This window comes from Halyomorpha halys, unplaced genomic scaffold (assembly GCF_000696795.3).
Source record: "Halyomorpha halys isolate HHAL.00 unplaced genomic scaffold, Hhal_1.1 Scaffold1024.1, whole genome shotgun sequence".
Taxonomy (NCBI): domain Eukaryota; kingdom Metazoa; phylum Arthropoda; class Insecta; order Hemiptera; family Pentatomidae; genus Halyomorpha; species Halyomorpha halys.
In genome coordinates, this window is record NW_027106221.1 from 15,207 (window position 1) to 36,240 (window position 21,034).

The following is a 21,034-nucleotide window of genomic DNA, read 5'->3' on the forward strand; positions in this document are numbered from 1 at the left end:
TTTTTTGACATTTGACTTTCGCCGATACTTAACTTATATATATACAGTCCAGTGTAAAACTGTAATATATATATATATATATTTGACTGTATGGACTGGACTGTATGTATGTATATATACATATATATTTATTTATTTATAATTCCTTCCTCCATATTATTGCTTTGAGCAATAGAGCTTCATGGATGAACTCGGGGTGGATATCCAAGACGTAGCTAAGATAACAGAAAATATAATACTAGACTCTCTGGGAACCATCCACCACCACTTGCATGGAAATTGTTGAGTAATAAAATCATCCAGAGAAAAGATGACATGTATAAATTGCATATTTTATTTGTTACTTTATTATTTTTGTATATATTTTAATATTTATTGTATTTTAATTTTCACATAATTTGTTGATTTTTATATATATTTGTTACTTATGTATTTTTCATGTATATTTGTATCTCTATCACTATTTTTATCCATTATTCTTTTAAAGGCACATTGGGTTGAAAGTAAAATATCAAAGGGGAAAAGGAGAAGGGGGAAAGGATAGAAAAGGAAGGGAAGAAATTGTCTGATTAGATTAAAATAACTGTGATGTGTGACTTGCAACCCGATGAAGTTGTGCAGCACAACTTTGTATTTTTTAATAAAGTTTTTCCTCCTATTATCATTTTATGTTTGCCTATTTTTAATATTTTCTTTAATTTTCTAATACTGTTTATTTTAAAATTATTTTCAAATATAACGTATTTTTAACCGTTATTCCCCACTCCACTACTTGTCTCTAACTTCCTGTCCAACCGTTCACTTTCACAGTGACCTCTAAGTCTGAAAGGTATGTTTCCAGTTAATGGTGTCTTGTTCATAATCTTCCTTTATTCTTGATTTTACACTTATCTTTTCCATCTTTGAGTGTGTACTGTATCTTATATTTCTCCTTTTTTTTTTTTTTTATCTGTGGTTATTTCCATTTTCAATAATTGTCTAAAACCTTTTATTATTCTTATTTAATTTTACGTTTCGCTGTAGATCTTTTAAATTTTTAATTTACTTTGTTCATTAATGTTTACATCATTTATGAGTTTGTATCTTTTTTTAACCCTGATGAATTAATAGTTTCATAACCTTTTGAGTTTTCTTTGACCTCACCCGGACCATCTTTTGCAATAATTTATCGTTTGGAGAGAAGTAAATTTTAACGATCGGTAGCAATTGATTTTCATTGTTCACTCTGACTCCTCTGATGTATATTGTGGAAGTGATCGTATTTTCTTAATTTATTGGTGAACTGTTTCTTTTGATACATGACCGCTTACCACCGTCACACTTGGGGCACGCGATAATTATTGTTTTGGACTGTATCACACGGCCTCCTAATATGAATCCGACAGAACATTTGTAGGATTATCTAGATTGACGTGGTGGGCATTGTTATTCTCCTTTTAGAGAACCTAAATCAACTTCAATGTTTTCTTTCAACACTAGCCCCTAAGGAAATCAAGTGATGCTAAAAGCAAAAGCAGACGAAGAAAAATGCTTGAAAGTTAGCAATTGAAAATATTTAGCTTTATTAATTGACTGCAGGCCTCCGTCAGGAAGGTGGAATGAAATGGAATCAATGAAATGAAATGAATGAAAAAAAAATCAGTGTATATCAATCGATTGTAATCAAATCAAGGTTTGGGCATAATTAGTAATGTGAGATTTGGTACCTAGATGGTTCCATATTAATTCCATCAAATTCCATCAATCAATACAACTCGCGCATGCACAATTTAATCACTAAGAGAGATATTGCTGGTCCGATTTTGACCCAGATTAGAGTAATGTTGGATATTAGTGTAAAACATTAACCAGCATGAAAAGTAAATTTTGTATTTTTAAGTCAATTTGCAAAATTAATACAGTATTTCAAAAACTACAACTTTTTGAACCATACTCAACCAACCCATTTGAACCATACAACCATACTCATTTTTAATAACTTTTATTGAATTGAATTTTATAGAAATTGATATATATATATGTCCTTTGAAACAAGTCATGTAGCAGCTAATGAAGGCAGATTTGAGATTTTTATGGCTTTACTAAATACTTATTTTTTCATTACTTTACTAAATCTAAAATGACCTGTTGCTTTATTATCAATTACAAATAATATTTTCTTTGTTAGGCTCTTTCCATAAGTTCAAAATAGAATCAAACACTCCATTCACATCTTTCACTCTGAAACAGGTGAAAAATTATGTTCAATGATTACCTAAATTATTTCATCATACTGAGGTGTCCAGCAAAATTTAGAACACTAATTAGTAACACTAGTAATTAGGTAATGTTAAAGTAATTCACTTTTCATCCAGAATAAATCTTTTTTTTTTATTTCGATAATTATTACTTATCTTCATCCGTAAATGATGAAGATAAGTTGTTGATGGGATCAACGAACGAACAATGCATTAAGTATTTATAGGATTAGTGATAAAGATTTTTTCTTTTAAATTGTTTTTGAGATAATGATAATGAGATAAATATAACCATAAATTATAAATGATTTTAATACAATCATAAAATAGCGGAATCAATATTAGTAGACCATTTTTGTAACTAGTTCCATAAATACTACACCATAGTACCGTGCTGCTTTTCACTTTAAATAAAGAAATAGAAAATTTAAAGATAGCATAAAAAATAAAACAAATACTTGTATTTATTTTTGTGAACTATTTAGTAAATTTACAAGAATGAATAATTTTCGTAATTCAAAGCTCATTTTAATTTTAATGAAGTATTTATACCAACAGACTATTTAAAAAAAATTAAGATTTGTGATAATGAAAATTGATTAATCTATATCCAACCTTGCTAGACCTATTTATTTTTGGTTATAATTAATCAAATCCAAGATTAAATAACTAATATCCACAAATTTATTGTATCTACTAATTAAAATTAGGTTAAGATTTGGTTTTAAAAACAGTACTACAAGGTTAATTATATAGATATAAATAATTATACAATCAGCTGAATATTAATCGTTTGATCTATGATATTAAATCAAAATCATATTAAACCAACAACTTTTGAATGGATAATTCGACAATTTCGACAGCACATTATGGTACAATCTAAAACACTGAATTTATACAACAATAAAAAAATAACAACCTCGTCATAAAGAATAAAATTCACCTATTAAAAAATATTTTGGTCATTAGTCGAATATTCTTGTATTTCAGATAAGTTTAAAATAGATAAGAAAAAAAGCCAAAATTATGACTGATTTCAATTTGAAAATCTTTGATTTTCATTTAAAAACACTTGTTGATTGAATCATTCAACAATATGGTACAATATAACAGCGTACGGTGATAAGAACAGGTAAAATAATGACAAGTTATAAAATTCAATCATAAAAACAAACTAGAAAGGCAAAGATAAGGTAGTTACTTAAATTTTTCAAAACTAAAGATTCAATTTTTTAAAATATATATTCCAAAACAGGAATCATTCCAATTTGTAAAATATTCAAGTATGAAATTCACGATATGATAAGATCTATGACACGCGAATTGCTCATTCTAGACAAGTGAAAGAATACTTCATAGTGAAAAAGAGAAAAAACAAAGTGCATCAGCATTTTATGAAATATGTTGGCAAATGAGGTGTCATTAGATGCACATTTTCCGAACAGTTTGAAGGCAGATTGGCTCAGTACCTATTGTCAATTACTTACTAAATGTGCAAGTTCAGAAGAACGCCGGTAAATCAAACTAAGGAGACAAGATTAAGTGACTGTTATGCATTGAAGCTACCAACTGCCACGGACATGCGTGCACTATATTGATCCCACGGCAGATTCAGGAAGCTGCTCTTGGTCACCAAATGGAAACCATAGCAAACCTCCCTCATCAAATTTCTCCTCTCTTTATGAATATTTTAATTAATATTTATACTTGGTCAGAGAAACACCTTTTCCAAGAAAGTGAGACACAGTTTTATAGTGGGTCTAAGATTTTTCGCGGGGAAAAAAAAATCAGAAATACTACAGAACATGAAAGTTAACAAAAAATTGAGTTACAGTGACCGAATAAATTATTTGCACACATTGTCTTTTCTTTATATAATGAACTTAAATAATAATAAAATATTCTGGATTTTCTCTTTAGGAAGTCTCGTAAGTCAATTCAATAAAAATTTTTTGAGGTTAATAAACTTCCAATTTGAATGTAATTTATTTTAAATCAACATATTGTAGCACAACGTCTCGGAACCACCGTCCCATATTCATGTACTTTAAACCTACAAAGAACAATAATCCACCATAATAACAATCTTCATCCATATGTATTATAATTCACACAATTATATTCAAATTTTCGACTGATTATGAGGTGCATTGAAGTATGAAATATTCATACTTAATCATACATATGGATGAAGATTGTTATTATGGTGTATTATTGTTCTTTGTAGGTTTAAAGTACATGAATATGGGACAGTGGTCCCGAAGCGTTGTGCTACAATATGTTAATTTAAAATAAATTACATTCAAATTGGAACTTTTTAAACCTCAAAAAAATTTTATTGAATAATAAAATAGTTTGAGGTTCCTTAGTAAAAAGTACAATTAAAACTTGTTAAAAAATAGTATAAATTCAATTTAAAATATTGATTATAATAAAAATGTATTTAAACGTAATATAAACACAACGAAAAAAGCATTTTATATGTATATTTACTTGCTCCGGATTGTATGCTTGAGTATAATCTTGTTCTTTTCTATCATTATTATAAAGTCATAATTTAATAAAAAAAAAAAAAACGCGGTGTGCAAATACTTTCTTTGGTCACTGTATGTCACATTATATTAAAACAAGTACAAAGAAATAAAACAACCTAAATGTTGTTAAATTTTAATAATTAATATTTAAAAAAAAATTAAATAAAGAAAGGGATAGGTCAAATCATAATTGACATTTCTATCTTGTAATATATTCAATCTAAAATACGAAGCTCGTTCAATAAAAAATAATTTAGAGTCCTATTGCAGACAATTATTTTTGAAGATGTAAAGATTTTTTGGATGAGATCGAAACATCAGTTAGTAGTATCTAAATTCCTTTGATGAAGAAAATGGCTGATGTCTGACAGCAATGATTTTATTTGAAGGGTTGATCTACGGAAAAGGAACGGGAAATAAAAATCTTAACCAAAATAGTGAAGGAGGTTAGATACTCGAGGTTGTGATCTGAGGAGTTGTTCTATCGATTTCAACCGAATGGTGGAAACACCAATTTTTTCAAAATAATTCTAGTGATCATTACAATCGACTTTCGATAATTTGTAATTATTTCTCGATACCTTGACACACTCGATAAATAAAAAAAAAAATGTTTTGTCTTGGTATTTATAATTGTATTAACGATATCTAGCCATATAATTTAAAATCAGGACTCCCCTACAACTCTCTTGTAATTTGGAGTCTCCCATCTTTCAATGCGCATTGACCTATTAATTGAGATAAGTGAGTCTGCAGTCTACTTTCATGGTGTGTTAAATTCAAACCGGTTTTTTTGAATCTCTGAAATTGAAATGATCTCAAAAAAGAAAAAGTGTCCCATGTCTCCGTTTGCAACCACTTACTAAACTCAAATTTGCATCAATAAACCTTAGACCAAGCTGTACATATTTACTTTCCGAGGGACGTTTGTGAAGTGAAAGGGCGAATATGTGGAATTTCTTTATTGCATGCTACCGAGTGTTTACATTAAAACTACGCTGTTTGGTTTTACAATGTCATAAATTCAAGAAGGCCTACATATATGGCATCAACTCATTACATTAAGAATAGCTCCTTGTTTGTGAGACATCAGTTTCAACAATCGCATACATTTCTTGATCTTTATATCCTACCATTTCTTTATGTCTATTATTTGTACTATGACAGTATCATGAAGCTTTACGAAAGCTCATGATCCCACCAAAACTGACAATGATGTTCAGTGTAAAGTCAAAACACAATGAAACTTGTCACCAGAACATATTCGAAAAATGATTGGTACAAGGTGATGCCCTAGCGTATTTAGTATATAACCTTGGCCTTGAAAAAGAAACACGAATTTCTGGCATCTGACTGACAGGGACCATCAAGACTCGTCCAATTGCTTACCTTTGCAGGTGATACTGACGTAGTCGCTCGCTCGTTGAAAGGACATAAGGAGGCATTCCACATCTGATGGAATTTGCTGCAGATATGGACCTGACTATAAATGATGAGAAGACGAATTACCTTCAAGACCTGGAAGAGTGATGGGAATGCATATAAAGTTTGGTTATTGGTCCGTTTAGTTTTCAGGGCGTAGACCAGATCAAAGAAATTCTAAAAATAAGATTGGGGTAGAAACAGACTGATAATGGTCAAAAGATGTTATGTTGGCTTGAGGAAGCATATCATAAGCCATTGATTTTGGACGGACCAAGTGCTTAATTTAAAACACCCTTATCAGGTCCTTATATACGGATCTAAAACTTGAGCTCTTGAAGGAGGATAAAGAAATTCTCATTTTCAAAAGGAAAATATCATGAATTTTTCGCCCCATAAAACGAGATGACCAGTGGTACAAGTGTATGAGCTCTTCGGGGAGGCTAATACAATACAGACCATCATGCTGGAAAGATTGAGAGGGGGGGCAGAATGGCGGATGACCAGATTAAGAGGCTCCAGGATCCACAGGCTACTGGAGGGGAAGCTAGACCGTTCTAGAGCTAATGGCAGACCAACGCAGTGGCTCAGGACGCTCTGAATCTTAGGAGTTGGAGAGCGACTGTACAGCATCGAGCCATTCCTTATGAATCAGTTAACGAGATATAATATAAAGAATTAAAAATTAATTCATCATATTATTTTAAAAAAAGTATTATAACTAGAAGGGTACCTCCTGTCCGCCTAATGCGGTCCAACCTCCAATTAACATATTAAACAACTGTTCATTTAATTGTACTACTCATTGCTATAATTGTATAACTATATTTACATTTATTCTGTAGTTATTATTTTTATCAAGGTATAGTATAAGCTATATGTTTATATAACATGTATACATAATGTAATATATACATAAAATAAAATATTACGCGGTGATCAATAAAAACTTTTTATATAATGTAGAGATATATAAATTTCTTTATATTTCGTAATTAGTTTATATTAATAACTTAATATAATGAATTACTAGGGTGCTAAAGCGATGGAATCCACAAAATGATTTTTGGCTAGATCTCCATCAAAAACAGACCAGTGTGCATTCTGACTCAAAAGTTTTAAAATTTGCCGCTTATGCAGTTGCATTGTTTAAACCTGGACCTTATAAGCGGTCGTTCGTGGATCAGTTCCAAACAGTTCCACACTTAAACTAGTTCCATGAGATTCGTCCCATCCATACTTGTGGCTAGTAACCTACTACTGATTCCCACTATTGTCTTAGTGCAAGAGGTTTCACTGTACATTTAAAATCCAATTCGTTATTTATACAATTCAGTTCCTAATATTCTAAAAAATAATCTTAAATTTAATTGAGTTATGCTATTTTATTTATTTATTTTTCATACACATAGTTGGATTATGATCATGTTGTTTATTCTTCTGTTTGTATATATTTTAAGAGTTTTTTGTTTTTATTTATTTTATTTTATTTTAGTATGTATGAGATCATTCATCACTATTATCTGTTGCCCACAACTGTGGCAGATTGTAATATCTATCAATAAATAAAAAGTATTTTAAAAAAAATTAATTAAGAAAACTTAAGTTAAGGGGGAGAGAAATAAAAAGTAACTCTTTGATTAAAAATGGATTTAATAATTGAAAAAAATAATAGACAAGGACAAAACATAGTATCCTTTAACAAATATATATTGCCAAACAGTTTAGCACATATACAAACAAAACAGTAACAGTAACAAAAAAAATTCACTTCATTTTTTCATTGGACATAAAATAAATTAATATTTATAGTTTGGAATAAATATATACAATTTAAAATAAATATGCATTAAATGCATAAGTATTTTACATCGTGTCTAAAATCAAATAGGAAATAATATAAGATCAGTCTTATAGTTACAAGCCATCGTATCTGTCTACTGATGACATCACAGCTTCCACGAGAAGATTAAAATCCAACTCTGCCAAGCTAGCTGAACATTTAAATTTCCATTAGTAAAAATAAAATAGCGTATTAATCTCAAAAGAAATGTCATATTAATTCAAAACAAAGCAACACAATATCAACAAAGTAAATTATATGGTATTTACATTATGATAATAATCCTCTTAACTAAACAAAACAATTATGTTTGGGACATTATGTGATAAGAAATATGAAAAGATAAATAATATCTTAAAATATAAATATAAATGATGTTGAGAGCATGAACAACAAACGACAACCAACGGCTTTGTTGGCAGGGATGATACATATTTTAATCAAAATAATAAAATGGTGTCCATAATTAAATCAATTAAGCCCAATTGTTGTTGTTGATTGTTGCTTAAAGGCGTAAAACCCCCTGGTCATCAACGTCATCATGCCATAGGTGATAAATGTAAAAAAAAAAAAATAATAAATAAAAAATATAAAAATTAAAAAAATAATTAAAAAATAAAATAAATAAAAAACATAATAAAATAAAAATCTAAGAGGAGTTATAATTTATAAAGAAGGCGATGTGCTTTTAAAAATTCAAACACTCGTGTAATTTTAGCTTCCTTATCTGCGAGAGCTTCGGATAAATTTGGGGTCAGTCCTATCCTGTTTATTGTTGGCAAATAATGAGTACACTCTTAATATATGTCTCTCTAAAAATATGTCTAATCGTAAGAATGGACTGACAATATTTGCACGTTGGAGGTGGCAGTTTTCTGATCAGGTGAGAGTGCTTGAGGAGAGTATGATATGACCTATTCTCAAGCGGGCCAGAGCAACCTCCTCCCTGCGGCTGTTGCGGTAGGATGTCGACCATGGTTTTACTGATCGTTTTATTTCTTTTAATTTACTCGGTGAGCTTTCATCCCACTTGGCCTGCCATTTTTCTAATATTTGTAATTTAAGGGGTGTTCTGTGTTCTGATGGGGTAAGAACTTAGGCGGTGCCTCGGCCAGGGTTCAAACTCAATAAGCCCAATTGGTTCAAACTTTTATCATGGCGCAGTGAGAATTACTAAGCCCATGGCGAAATTTTTGGATCCCTTTGTCACATTGAGAAGGGAAAGTGAGGTTTCAAATAGAATAAGAATCAATTTAATTATTTTTCCCCTCTCCGTATTTCAAAGATATTATTAGCAGTTAATTGTTAATAAGTAAAACATTTTTTGGAATAAAAATTTATTTTTACACATCCTGGAAAAAAATTATTACCGCCAAAAAAAACCCTCGAGATATCTGGTGATATCATTTAGGACCTGGTGAACCCGACACCAGCGTCATTGGAAACAAAAACATTTCCAAATTTAAGGAAAACAAAATTGGAATTAGTTGTCCATTCCAATATCACATAACGAAATACAACCTACTATTTATATTTTTAATATACAAAATACTGTAAAACTGATACAGTGAACATTATTGGAATATAAATCATTTTTATTGAGAGCTTAAAAGGAATTTTAAAAATTCGGGTTGGTACTGATCAAGATGACAGATCAGTAATCACTCAGACAGCATAACTGAAGATCAAGGTTGCTATTCAAGGTTTAATCGTTCAAATCATGAGTTGACTCAAATTGAGAATTAATGCACTGAATAACTGAATCCATAGTTTTATGAAGTAACAAGTACAACAGTTGTTTTTCAAATGTTTTCCATGTGTGAAGTTACAATTCAATGCTTTTATTAAAACAACTTATTAACTTAATTTCCAAGATATCTCCCATTAAAATATAATTTTTCTGAAATACCCAGGTTTTTGTTTCTTCTTCTTTTGATTGCATAATCATTGTTATTTTCGAACACTTTTTGAGTTTTCAGAAATATTACTAGGAAAGAAAAAATGAAAAAGGATTTTTGGGAGTGTAACTTTTTTAAATATTTAATGTATCAAATTTATAAGTTTTATTGTATTTTGCATACTAAAAGTATAAATAGTGGGTTGTATATCGTAAGGTGAGCTATAGAATGGAATGGATAACTAATTCTAGTTTTGATTTCCTCAAATTTAGAAATGGTGTTTGTTTCCAAGGACGCTATTCCTAAAATATATCACCAGAATTCTCCAGATTTTTTTCGGCGGTATTAATTTTGTCAGGATGGACAAAAATAAAAGTTTTTGCCAGAAAAATCGACATTTTTTACCGAATAATTAATTGCTAGTAATATATTTGACATTTGGATAAGAAACAAACAAATTCAATCGATTCTTACTTTTTTTGTGAACCCAGCCCTTCTCAATGTGACAAAAAAAGGCACTATGCAAGAGTGTACCCAGGATTAAACTAGGCGAAGCAAACCATACTCAATCAGATTGTGAAATTTCAGCATCGAACAATAGAATGAAACCAATAGTTTAATAACAATATATATAATGGTCGCAGTGCTTTATTTGCTATTCTAAATAGTATTTGCTTGAAAAAAGATATTTTTTATTAAATTATTAATTTTATTTCACTCCTAGTATTTTTTCTGCTGATTAAGGATCATTCCATAATTCTCGTAAAGGATATTGTTACATCTAAACAGCCATTGACAAATGATAAATGAACAGTTTTGTTTAAAAAAGGTCCATGAATAATTATGAATCAGACCCTGAGAATTCAGACAATAAAGGATTGGGACGAACAAGTGGCAATCAAGTGTGATCAAAGATAGACTAAAATATCAGCTTATCAAAATTGTACAGTGCTTGATGCTGAGTTAAAATAAAAATAGAAAGTGACACAAACTTTAGGTAGAACTACCTTCATAACAAATTTAACATAAAAAAACCGAAACAGTAGTAATGGATAGACTGTACAAATATTGCATCTTGCCAGGCAAATAGAAGTAAAGGTACCTTAAATATCTAAGCTAATAGGACCTTTCCACGTATGAATCTATAATTTCAATATTTTTATAGGATAATGATATTGTCTTAACGATTTTTAATAATTGAGAGATGACAAAGTCTGAATACTAAAGGAAATAAATTATACTAACGAAAATAATTTGGCTTCAATATAATACCTTTGGCTGTTAAAAGATCTAAGAAGGTATCTAGTGGTGAGTATCTGTTGCACATTTCATCAGATCCTATAAAAATAAATAAATATAATTATGCATTATCGAATTCATAAAAAAAATATTGCTATCTGTTAACTAATTTAAAAGTGTAATGGAATAAAATAATCTTAATGGCTATCTCAAACAGTAACATGTATTTATTATCATTTGGAAACAAGTAATTTATATATAAATAAATGATGAAGTCAAATTTATTACACAAATTTGATATAATTCAATTTTTTTTATTTTGTTATTTATTTGAAAAAAAATAAAAACTTTTTTAAAAATAAAAATACAACTAGTAAATGTGCTTATGGTGATATGAAAAAGAAATTACCCATTAGTAGTACTCCTATAACATTTCCACACAAGAAGGTCTCGAAGCCATCTTATTTTATCGCGCCTCAGAGGATTATCAGAAATAGGAGTGGATGGATAGTTAGGAAATTTATTAAGTAAGGATTGATATCTGTTTCGATCTGGATCGGTTACATACTACAAAAGAAACATTAAGGGGATAGTGAATGATTTTTTGTGACAAAGTAAAAAGTTTTAAGGATTTCACGAAGGATATTGAATTTTCTTAATATCCTAAATATAATTTCTTCTAAACGTTTTGCCTTCTATCGGTATATAATACGGAGTGCTGGGTGTACGTCGATCCCGCCGTGGAATTCGAGGAGCTGGTATTTGAGAAGATGTCAATCGATTCTCCATAGTCATTTTAGGTTTGGGGGTTTACCTATTGATAGGACTGGATGGGGCCAAGTGTAGATTGGCGGTGGATAAAGTGGAGGTAATTCTACCGTAAGAATGGATGATATGGAGGATTTCGCTGACGTATTTCAATTTTTAAATTTAGAAAATAGATTTCTACAAACATAATTTCAATTAAATACAAAACAATATATATAATAATTTGTTTTAAAGGTTATTAGCTTCCTAAAATCTCCTATTAAATGAAGTTAGTAATTTCTCTAAGCATTCTATCTTCCATTTTTTATAAAACAATCGGTAGGCTAAACCTTCTGGAAATCATGAAAATAGTGTAGTTAAAACTTAATAAAGGTTGCTACAATAGTTTTCATTATCAGAAGTTACGAACGAAAAATCTCGTCTATCTTTTTATACACCAGTCTGATTCATAAAAGACAAAATATATTGTCTAAAAATAAATATGTTTCTGACTATTTAACTATTAATAACATTAACTCCTCTATTGTTAAATATACTACCATGATACCATTCATCTCCATCCCCTTACCTGTGCCTTGTATATCTTTTTGGTAAAAACTCGCTTAACGATAAAACGTATAGTCATACCTTTAACGTAAAAGTTTCTAGGAGGACATATTTTCGATTCTAATCCAGATAAAATTCCTAGAGAATGTTCTCTAGCTCTTATCATAAGGCTGACTGGATGGAACCATTGATTTAAGAGCCTCTTAGCTCTGGAACGTGGGAGTAATTGTAATAATTTCAATTTCTTTTTTACACCGATGCTGTCATCGCCCAGATCTGGAAAAATAAAGTATATATAAATATATACCTACGTATATCAACGAAAATCATTACTCCTAATTGGGTGGAAATTATTAACTAACCAGGTAAAATTACTTTCATTACATCGATCTGCAGAGTAAGAGCTCTGGCTTGTATATGTTGTACAAAATCATCAAAAGGTAACGTCTTGTAAGTTAAGTAGGTAAAAAAAGACGAAAATCCCTGTGGAGTGGGGTAAGCCAGAGTGTCCACTGCTGAAGCATATCTCTCAAGGATAATAAAATATACCTTTTTCTTTATTGAAGGTAATTCATCACTGGAAAATAATGAGAAAGTAAGTTATTGGTTTTCCTACATGAATCACATTTTTAAAACATTACTAACATCAACTGGAATCCTTTTAACTGATGTACAGGAATGGCACAAGACTTGGTAATTAGACTACACAGGAATCGAGACATCTCCAGCTGTGCTGCAGCATAACGAGTTGCAACAACATGGACTTGCATAGGATTCTCCAAACCGTGTTTTACTAAATGTATGCTTAGTTCCCTTAAATTCTTGAAAAAAAATTGTCAATTATTTCTAATTATTTAATTATATCAAAAATTTTAATAAATACTTACTACTGATATCACATGCTCTTGTTTCGATGCGGTACACCTTTCTACTTCATGGAACGGGAGTAAATGTTTCGCTTTGTAATTCCCGATGTTGGAACATTCCAAAAGAGATGCATTAATGGAAAATCCACTGCCGGGACTAAGGGGAGTACTGCAGCGAGACAAAGCTTCCGGCTGGACAAATATTTATGTGCATACATTTATTGGAAGATTATTAATAGACCGTAAGTAATTAATTATGGGAAGATTGTCCGATTGTAGGCCAAAGAAGGATAAGCAAAAATTAGAAAAAACTATTTCTTAGTCACCTTTTCCAGGCGACAGTCGATATAAATTTGTCAGGTTTAGTGACTATAAGATGGTCATTAGATTGGAGGAAGGAACAGGTGTAAGATATGTCTTTGAAAAATGAGAGTAAGGGGATAGCGGAGGAAGGTTGTTGAAGGTGATTGGAAATAATATTAATAATACGCAAACGAGAGAGATCCTTACCCTCCTCAGTAACTCAAAATCGACTGTTCATTATTAATTCATTATTATCATAAATTAATACCAAATCGGCAATAAGAAGGGATAAAGTTAATACAATTGGAAGGAGCAGAAAAATTAAAATATTAACATAGGAAGGAGGTATGTTGGTAGAGTAAATACTATAATAACCCATTTTTCATAGTGTTTAGGATAAAATGTTTATGTTGAATGATAATTGATAGGTATTATTCTATTTAGAATTGAGAGGGCATTTTTTTTTTAAATAGATTTTTGTAAATACTAGTGTCGATTCGAAATTTTGGAATAAAAATTATCAATACTTTGAATTGTTTCTCTGATGTTTAGATTTAGAAGGGATTTTTTTAATTTAATAGAAAATAGTAGTTAGTAAATTTTATTTTCTATTTTGCATACCTTTTTTGACCCCATTCAGATCATCTTCCTACAATATGTATAGATGAATGGAATATGGTCCGGGTGCGGTAAAAAAAAACTCAAATAGTAAATAATTATACCATTTTTTTAATAAGTTAAATCATAAAAATTAAGTTTAAGTTTTATTTTTTTTTTAGTTTTTTTTTACGCACCCGGACCATATCCCATTCATCTATACACACGGTCAATCATAATCTTCCAGTACAATATGTATAGTTAGATAACATTACACGTAATGAGAACTAATCATTAAACCACTATACCTGATAACAAACTAATGAAACCATCAACTTTTCAGCGACTGTTGATAACTTAAATCTAGATATACAAGAAGTTTCTGTGATCAAATTCCAAAGCTGGGTCCAAAGATCGACGCGGAATTGACTGAGTCTTTGCTGAGGAGTAAGCAGCATCACAGGTGAGTTCCACAGGGCTTCCTGTTTGAGAGTCATAGTCTTGGAGAAATTCTGCAAGATAAAATACATGAAAAATTAAAAGTACAAAATAAATTTATAACCATAATACAAATGTGAACTTTTAAAGAAAAAGTAAATATACAAAAAAATTGTGAAAGTTACCTTTACTTCTATAGTGTCCAAATTATTAATAGTTGTGAATGGTAGGAAACGTAATAATTTCGCAGCTTCCGATGGTAATGATTTAAGAACTGATCCATAAGTTCCACTCACGAGTATTTCGTGAAATATATTCTGTAAAGCTGGGTTTAAACCATACTCTGCAATTGTAGTCAGAAGCTAAAATATAGAGATTTTTTCTAGATTCAAATATGAGTAGTAAATTACCTAATACCGAAATCAAGTAATTTATTTACCTGACAAATTATGTCAAATTCCTGCATATGTACCAAGATGTAGTGAATTATTGAGAGTTTATTGTATAAACCGATGTTCGGATCATAAAAGAAGTCGATAAGTTGTTGATAAGAGATCTCTAATGTGTATGTTTGTAAAGTCTTCATGTTTAATAGAGTAGGGGAAGATGTAGAAGTTTTTATAGCAAACCAGTGTTCTGTGCTCTCCGCTCTGTGTGGGAGCATGATGTGGCAGCATGGCTGGTGACCAATTCCCAAATCCAGCATGTGTATGAAGTGACCAGGAAGGTAAACAAACAAGTAATCATCTGGAAGACATACCATTCATATATTAAAGCAATTCATCAAGTTCAAGTTTAAGTACACAACAAAGTTTAAATCAGTCCCATACCCTTTCCAATGGCGAAAGTTGGTCTGAGTCTATTAGCCTCTGCCCAAGGAATCCCTGGAATCTTGCAGTGCACCACGATTCCATGATGTAAAATCGTTACAGAATACCCCATGTGAACAGTGGTGTGGTCCTCAGCGTCGGAATCAGGTTGCTTGAGAGGTGTTTGCACCGGCTTATTATAGATAAACCAAGATTACAACCAATTGTGTTAAAAAGAGTTTAATTATGTTTACAAAGTCAAAGATATATCTTATTAATGTCTATTATATACAAATACTGTCACTTTAACAACTACTATTACCTGTACTGTCCCTTAAAGAACAGATATAAAGCCTGGGTTCAAGGTGGCGGTAATAGTGGCAGTGATAGTGAAAAAGATAGCTGTCGCACCCACTACTATCGTTTAGACTGTGATATTTTCCGTCTTGATAGATTTAACGTCGTACTATCTGAATTTTCTTGATAGTTAGTAGTACTAGCAACGATCTGCGCCACATTTAGACGCTTTAACAGTGAACTATCGGATTGGCAACACAGGCAGTGTCGCTACCACTGTCACCCACCTTCTCATAAGAACGGCCTATGGCAACATCAGGGGTTTCTTCTGTGAGCGAAGTCATTAGAACTCTTTTGACAAAAAAAATCTCACTTTGCGATTTTCCCAAGTGTGGCTCGGCATTTCTTAGAAGAGTCTATTTTAGCGCTTGTGTAAGCAAAACCTACTTGGCGCTTTAATTCTTAATTATGACAATTAAAGGACTGTAGAATCACAAGCAGAAATTCAATATTGTGGTAGCTTTGCCAATTACCTTGAGCCCCTTTGGCGGACGAACAACGCTATGCTGACGCCACAGTCTTCGCAATCTTTCTTCTTTTTAAAATTTTTTTTTTAATATTTATTTATTGCTATTTACAACTGTACATTATAACACATTTAGTAAATCTGATCTAAGTTAAATTGGAGTGTTACAGGCGTGTAGAGAAACTACCCAATGGTAGCACTCGTGGCCATCTTTTTTTCAGGCACCTCGGAGGATTGTCAGGAATGGAAGAGGATGCAAGATTAGAAACTAGGGAGTTTGAGTGGTTAGAGAGTTTATAATGGAAGGAGTGATATCTGGTTCGGGCTAGATCGGTTACATAGGAAACATTAAGGTCTTTATGTATGATTTTATTTGTGACGAAGTAAGGAGCATTGAGGATTTTTTGAAGGATTTTGGATTGTAAGGATTGAATACGAGAGGAATTCGAAGGTTGGGTTGAGCCCCAAAGCTCAACTCCATATGTCCACATTGGCCTTATTACAGTCATGTAGATCAGTCTTTTGTAAGGTGTTGGAAGTTTAGACCGTTTGTCTAGTAAGTGCAGTAATAGTCGAAATCGACGTGCAGTTTCCTGTCTCTTCAGTCTGGTGTGAGGATTCCAGGTTAATCGTTTGTCCAAATGTAGTCCAAGGTAGCGGATCTGTTCGACAGGGGTAAGAGTAACATAATTAAATGACACTGTAGGGCAGTCGGTAGGTTTACGACGAAGGGTAAAGGTGATTTGATGGGATTTGTTGGAATTTAGCTTAATCCTTTTTAAAAAAATAAAATAAAATAGTAAACTTAATACATAACAAAAATAGTATTACAAATATAGTTTTGATATATTCTATTTATCTCAAAATATAAAATTTATTATAAGAAAATGAGGGGTGAGAATCATGTTTTCACACAGCTGGGGGGGGAGGGGTATATACTCCCCTGTTCCCTCTCTCGTGTACTCCACTGCAGCTGGATGTCTTGACTGAACTTCAAATGTTTAATTAGGACACCCAACTACATAGTTTATTCTTTTTTAATCAAGACGTAATCTAAGAATTAAAAAAGAAACTGGTTTTGCACGTTCGTGGGCCATTTCGGCCTGCTCTATAAGCCCCAACTTGTAATGCTTGAAGGTACTCAAGCAGGTAGGAGTGTCGGTACAGGGGGGTAGGGAGATGTTATCAAAGTTACGACCCTATCAGTAGCTTCACATATTAATTAGAAAATAACGATACCCTTGATTTTTACTCATTAATTTAATAGGGTTTCAATTGAAGAATCAACAAATAATCTACTATAAGTTAAATAGGAATACATTAGGTTTAAATAACCGACTGAATAACTAATAACAATAATTTACCTGGTACAAATAATGATAACATATACAAACAAAACCTCTGCTATCTGACAAAACAATAACATCCATAGAAGAACTATGAACCCGTAGTGGAATAGGTTCATCTTCGTACGTGTTGAAAGGAGAATCCAAATCCAGAGGTAAGTTAACGGGAATATTCAGCTAAAATGAAAAGATATATTAAAATTACTAAAAAATATATTTATATACATAATGATAAGCATAAAGTTGATTTATTAGTTCATATTTAAATCCACTAGTAATAGAAACGTTGAAATAGTCCACTTGTATCGAAGAAACGAACCAAATAAATGCAAAAAGGAGAACTTTGAATTTTTGGAAATTTAGTTTGGGTTGACATAAGAAATCTAAATTTTATTTAATATTTTAGTATAAGAAGTATATTTTAGCCAAGAACCCGAATAAGGAAACTATCTACCGCAAGAAAAAAAAAATGTCTATGTTTTGAAGTAGAGAAAATTTAAATCCTTATCGAGCTCTCAACGTTTAATATTAACTTTATCAAATATATTTTTTCAGTATTATTTCATCGAAAAACAAGAAATCACCTTTTTAGACTTCATTTTGGTAAATATCATGGAAATTACAAATCCTAAAAATATTATTATTATAAACATATTTAAAGTGAATTTAACAAACTTTATTTTGAATACTCATAATAAACGTCTCTACGCCTTATACTTTCAGTGATATGAAACTTTTCGATGAATGTAAGATAATGTCAAAATATTTATTTAAAATACTCTTGATAATGAATGTCTCTTGAGTGATAAAAATATCTGACATTAAAGGAGAACAGTTCGAATGTTTGTCTACAATAAATTTTATTCATCGATTACTGGACCGATTTACATGTTTTTTTTTTTTCAAAATATTTCATGGAAAAATTTAAAGCTACAGAAATCGTCGATTTCTCTGGTAGAAAAAAGTTGTAAGCAAAATTTAACGGTTTTGGGGCATAGCTCAAAAGTATATATTTTTTCACGCTTATTATGCACTAATCGATTTCACCCTTTCTGAAGAATAAAAAAAAAAAAATATTACTGATTCCACTAAATAATATTATATTAAAACAAAAATATAAAAACATAATGAAGCTAAATCTTGTTTAGTAAAAATCAAATCATATTGGTTTTTAGCTTCGTCTGAAGCGTTCAAAAACTAAAATAAAAAAAATTTCAACTTAATTTATTTGGAAGTTTTTTTTTTTTTTGCAGTACTTCATTGTTCACAACTCCCCTGTATTTTATCCAAATCTTAGAACAACCTATGTTGCCTATGTTAATACAAGCAAGCTGAATGTCTACTCTTTTAATTTATATTAACACTATTTAAAATGTATGCCCTTATAAGGTTGAAATATTGGTTTCAAAAAATGATAAACATTTTATATGTTTTATTTTATATCTCCAGTTCTATTTAGTTTAATTAGGTCAAATTTAGGACTTTATAGAGCCCCAATCTACTACCGAATTTCGAATAGATTGGTTAAGTCTTGTAGATGTAACTGTTATTTTTATTAATTTTTCAAAAGATATCCAAAGCTCATGTAAGGCGAAAAGTTTGAGACAAAAAATTTCAAATTTTTTTTTCTATTTCCAAATTCGTATTTGAATAATGATTAAATTTCCTGCAAGAAAAAAAAATCATTGAATTCGGACTATTATTAACGAACTTATACCATATTTAAAAAAAAAAAAAATAGAATTTATTTTTTGTATTATAACTTACAAAAAGATCCTTATTGGACCTATATTAGTAATGAGATATGAAACAGTGTTTGTAGCTCAGTTTTATGGAAACCAATTAGTAAAGTGTATAAAGACACCACATATTTCATGTACCAATATTTATTATATATTATTATCATATATTTTTATTATGTATTATAATCATATATTATTACTATTTATTGTTATTTACCGCTATAAACTAAATAGATATTATAATTAATTCAATCATTAATCTAATGCGTAAATAAAAATAATAACGTTTGTTTAATTTTAACTAAATGGAGGGATATTAATTTATACCAAACTATCAATTGTGTTAAATTAATCAATATACATCCTCAAATTTAGTCTGCTAGTAATTTTTAAAATTAATCATAGTTGATTATTGATTGATTACGCCATATTGTTAATAAAATACGACAGATTAGAATGCACTGGAATGATTTTACCTATGTACAAAGGGATAAAACATAAAATGGACTTTGAACTAATTTAGAACAAATATTAAAAAGGAGCGAAAAATATATAAATAGAACAATCAGCTATACCTTAGCAACAAAAGCGATATTGTTCATCTTCAAACTTCATATTTTTCTGTTTTACTTATATCACATAGATTTAATAATAATGTGATCTGTTGTAATTTATTAACATATTTTATAGGTAAAATGTGTTGATTTTACAAGCAATAAAAAAAAAAATTTTAATTTGATAAAGTTTGAGTCCCAGTGCTTGGAAACTCCCCTTATTTCATGATTGCTATAAGGATCTTTATCATATCTTTTATTATTTCCATATTTATATTTTCCTAATCAATACTGTATTTTAAACTTTACATGTATCACGTGAAGAAAAGAAATTACATGATTAGGAACTTTATTTCTAATTTATATGATAAATTTACATAGCTTATAAATCATATAAATATAACATAATTTTAAGCTGCCAGCAATAGTTCGTTTTTTGTCATACTTTTTACAACTCAAATTCTAGCACACCTCAAAAACTAGCGCCATAGGAAATTACCCAGTTGGCTCTTACGCAATTCAATGCCTGAGTGTAACTCATACTTACTACAGTTTCATGAGGAAAATCGTCGTTAAATTGTAAAGAAGACAAAGTGGGTGAAGTGTCCTCTTTCTTCAGTTCACCCAACTCATCGGACTTAGTTGTTTTTCTATAAAAAATATAATACAAGCACTGGTGCTCAACGTCCCACTGGGCCCAAGAAAATACCTTTACCACTGTCTCAAGAGCAACTGTCGTCAACTGAAAAAAATATATATATAATCAGAAAGTATAAGAATTAAGTTAAATATTTTCAAAAAAATCGTGTAAAGGAATCAATACAAGAACGTACAAGAGAAAAAAAAGAGTGCTTAATTATAATTTCCAAACCTAAACTTGCAACAAGAAACATTGTTTTTGGTTAAGAAACATAAGTCATCGATTTCTTACATTTTAGGCGTAACATTTTTTTAAACTTCAGAATTCATTTTTCATGGTATGAAAAAACAAATATTTTAAAATGAAAAACCTAATAAACTAATTAACGATCAAAAAACCTTTTCAAACATACTTCATTATGTTATA

The 21,034-nt window shown here is 30.4% G+C and overlaps 2 protein-coding genes across 3 annotated transcripts in view; both read right to left on the reverse strand.

Moving 5' to 3' along the window:
- Task7 (TWIK-related acid-sensitive K[+] channel 7) overlaps nt 1–3,819 on the reverse strand; it is a gene marked incomplete at its 3' end in the record, with an annotated part of 17,639 nt that extends 13,820 nt beyond the window's left edge. Inside the window, 1 exon segment of the mRNA XM_014432070.1 lies at nt 3,728–3,819.
- A 4,088-nt stretch (nt 3,820–7,907) lies between these two features.
- The window catches only part of pigeon (protein), a 39,686-nt gene continuing 26,559 nt past the window's right edge, over nt 7,908–21,034 (reverse strand). The window contains exons 6-17 of one of the 2 annotated variants that reach the window (XM_014432082.3): nt 20,516–20,710; nt 17,691–17,849; nt 15,525–15,696; nt 15,134–15,441; nt 14,880–15,056; nt 14,565–14,768; nt 13,378–13,548; nt 13,136–13,311; nt 12,853–13,067; nt 12,572–12,766; nt 11,210–11,275; nt 7,908–8,190 (exon numbers count right to left, since the gene is read on the reverse strand). In XM_014432082.3, the coding sequence (XP_014287568.1) occupies nt 8,114–8,190; nt 11,210–11,275; nt 12,572–12,766; nt 12,853–13,067; nt 13,136–13,311; nt 13,378–13,548; nt 14,565–14,768; nt 14,880–15,056; nt 15,134–15,441; nt 15,525–15,696; nt 17,691–17,849; nt 20,516–20,710 (2,115 nt within the window). In that variant the 3' untranslated portion in view covers nt 7,908–8,113. The remainder of the gene's footprint in view (nt 8,191–11,209; nt 11,276–12,571; nt 12,767–12,852; nt 13,068–13,135; nt 13,312–13,377; nt 13,549–14,564; nt 14,769–14,879; nt 15,057–15,133; nt 15,442–15,524; nt 15,697–17,690; nt 17,850–20,515; nt 20,711–21,034) is intronic. The other variant, XM_067044584.1, reaches the window with a different exon arrangement.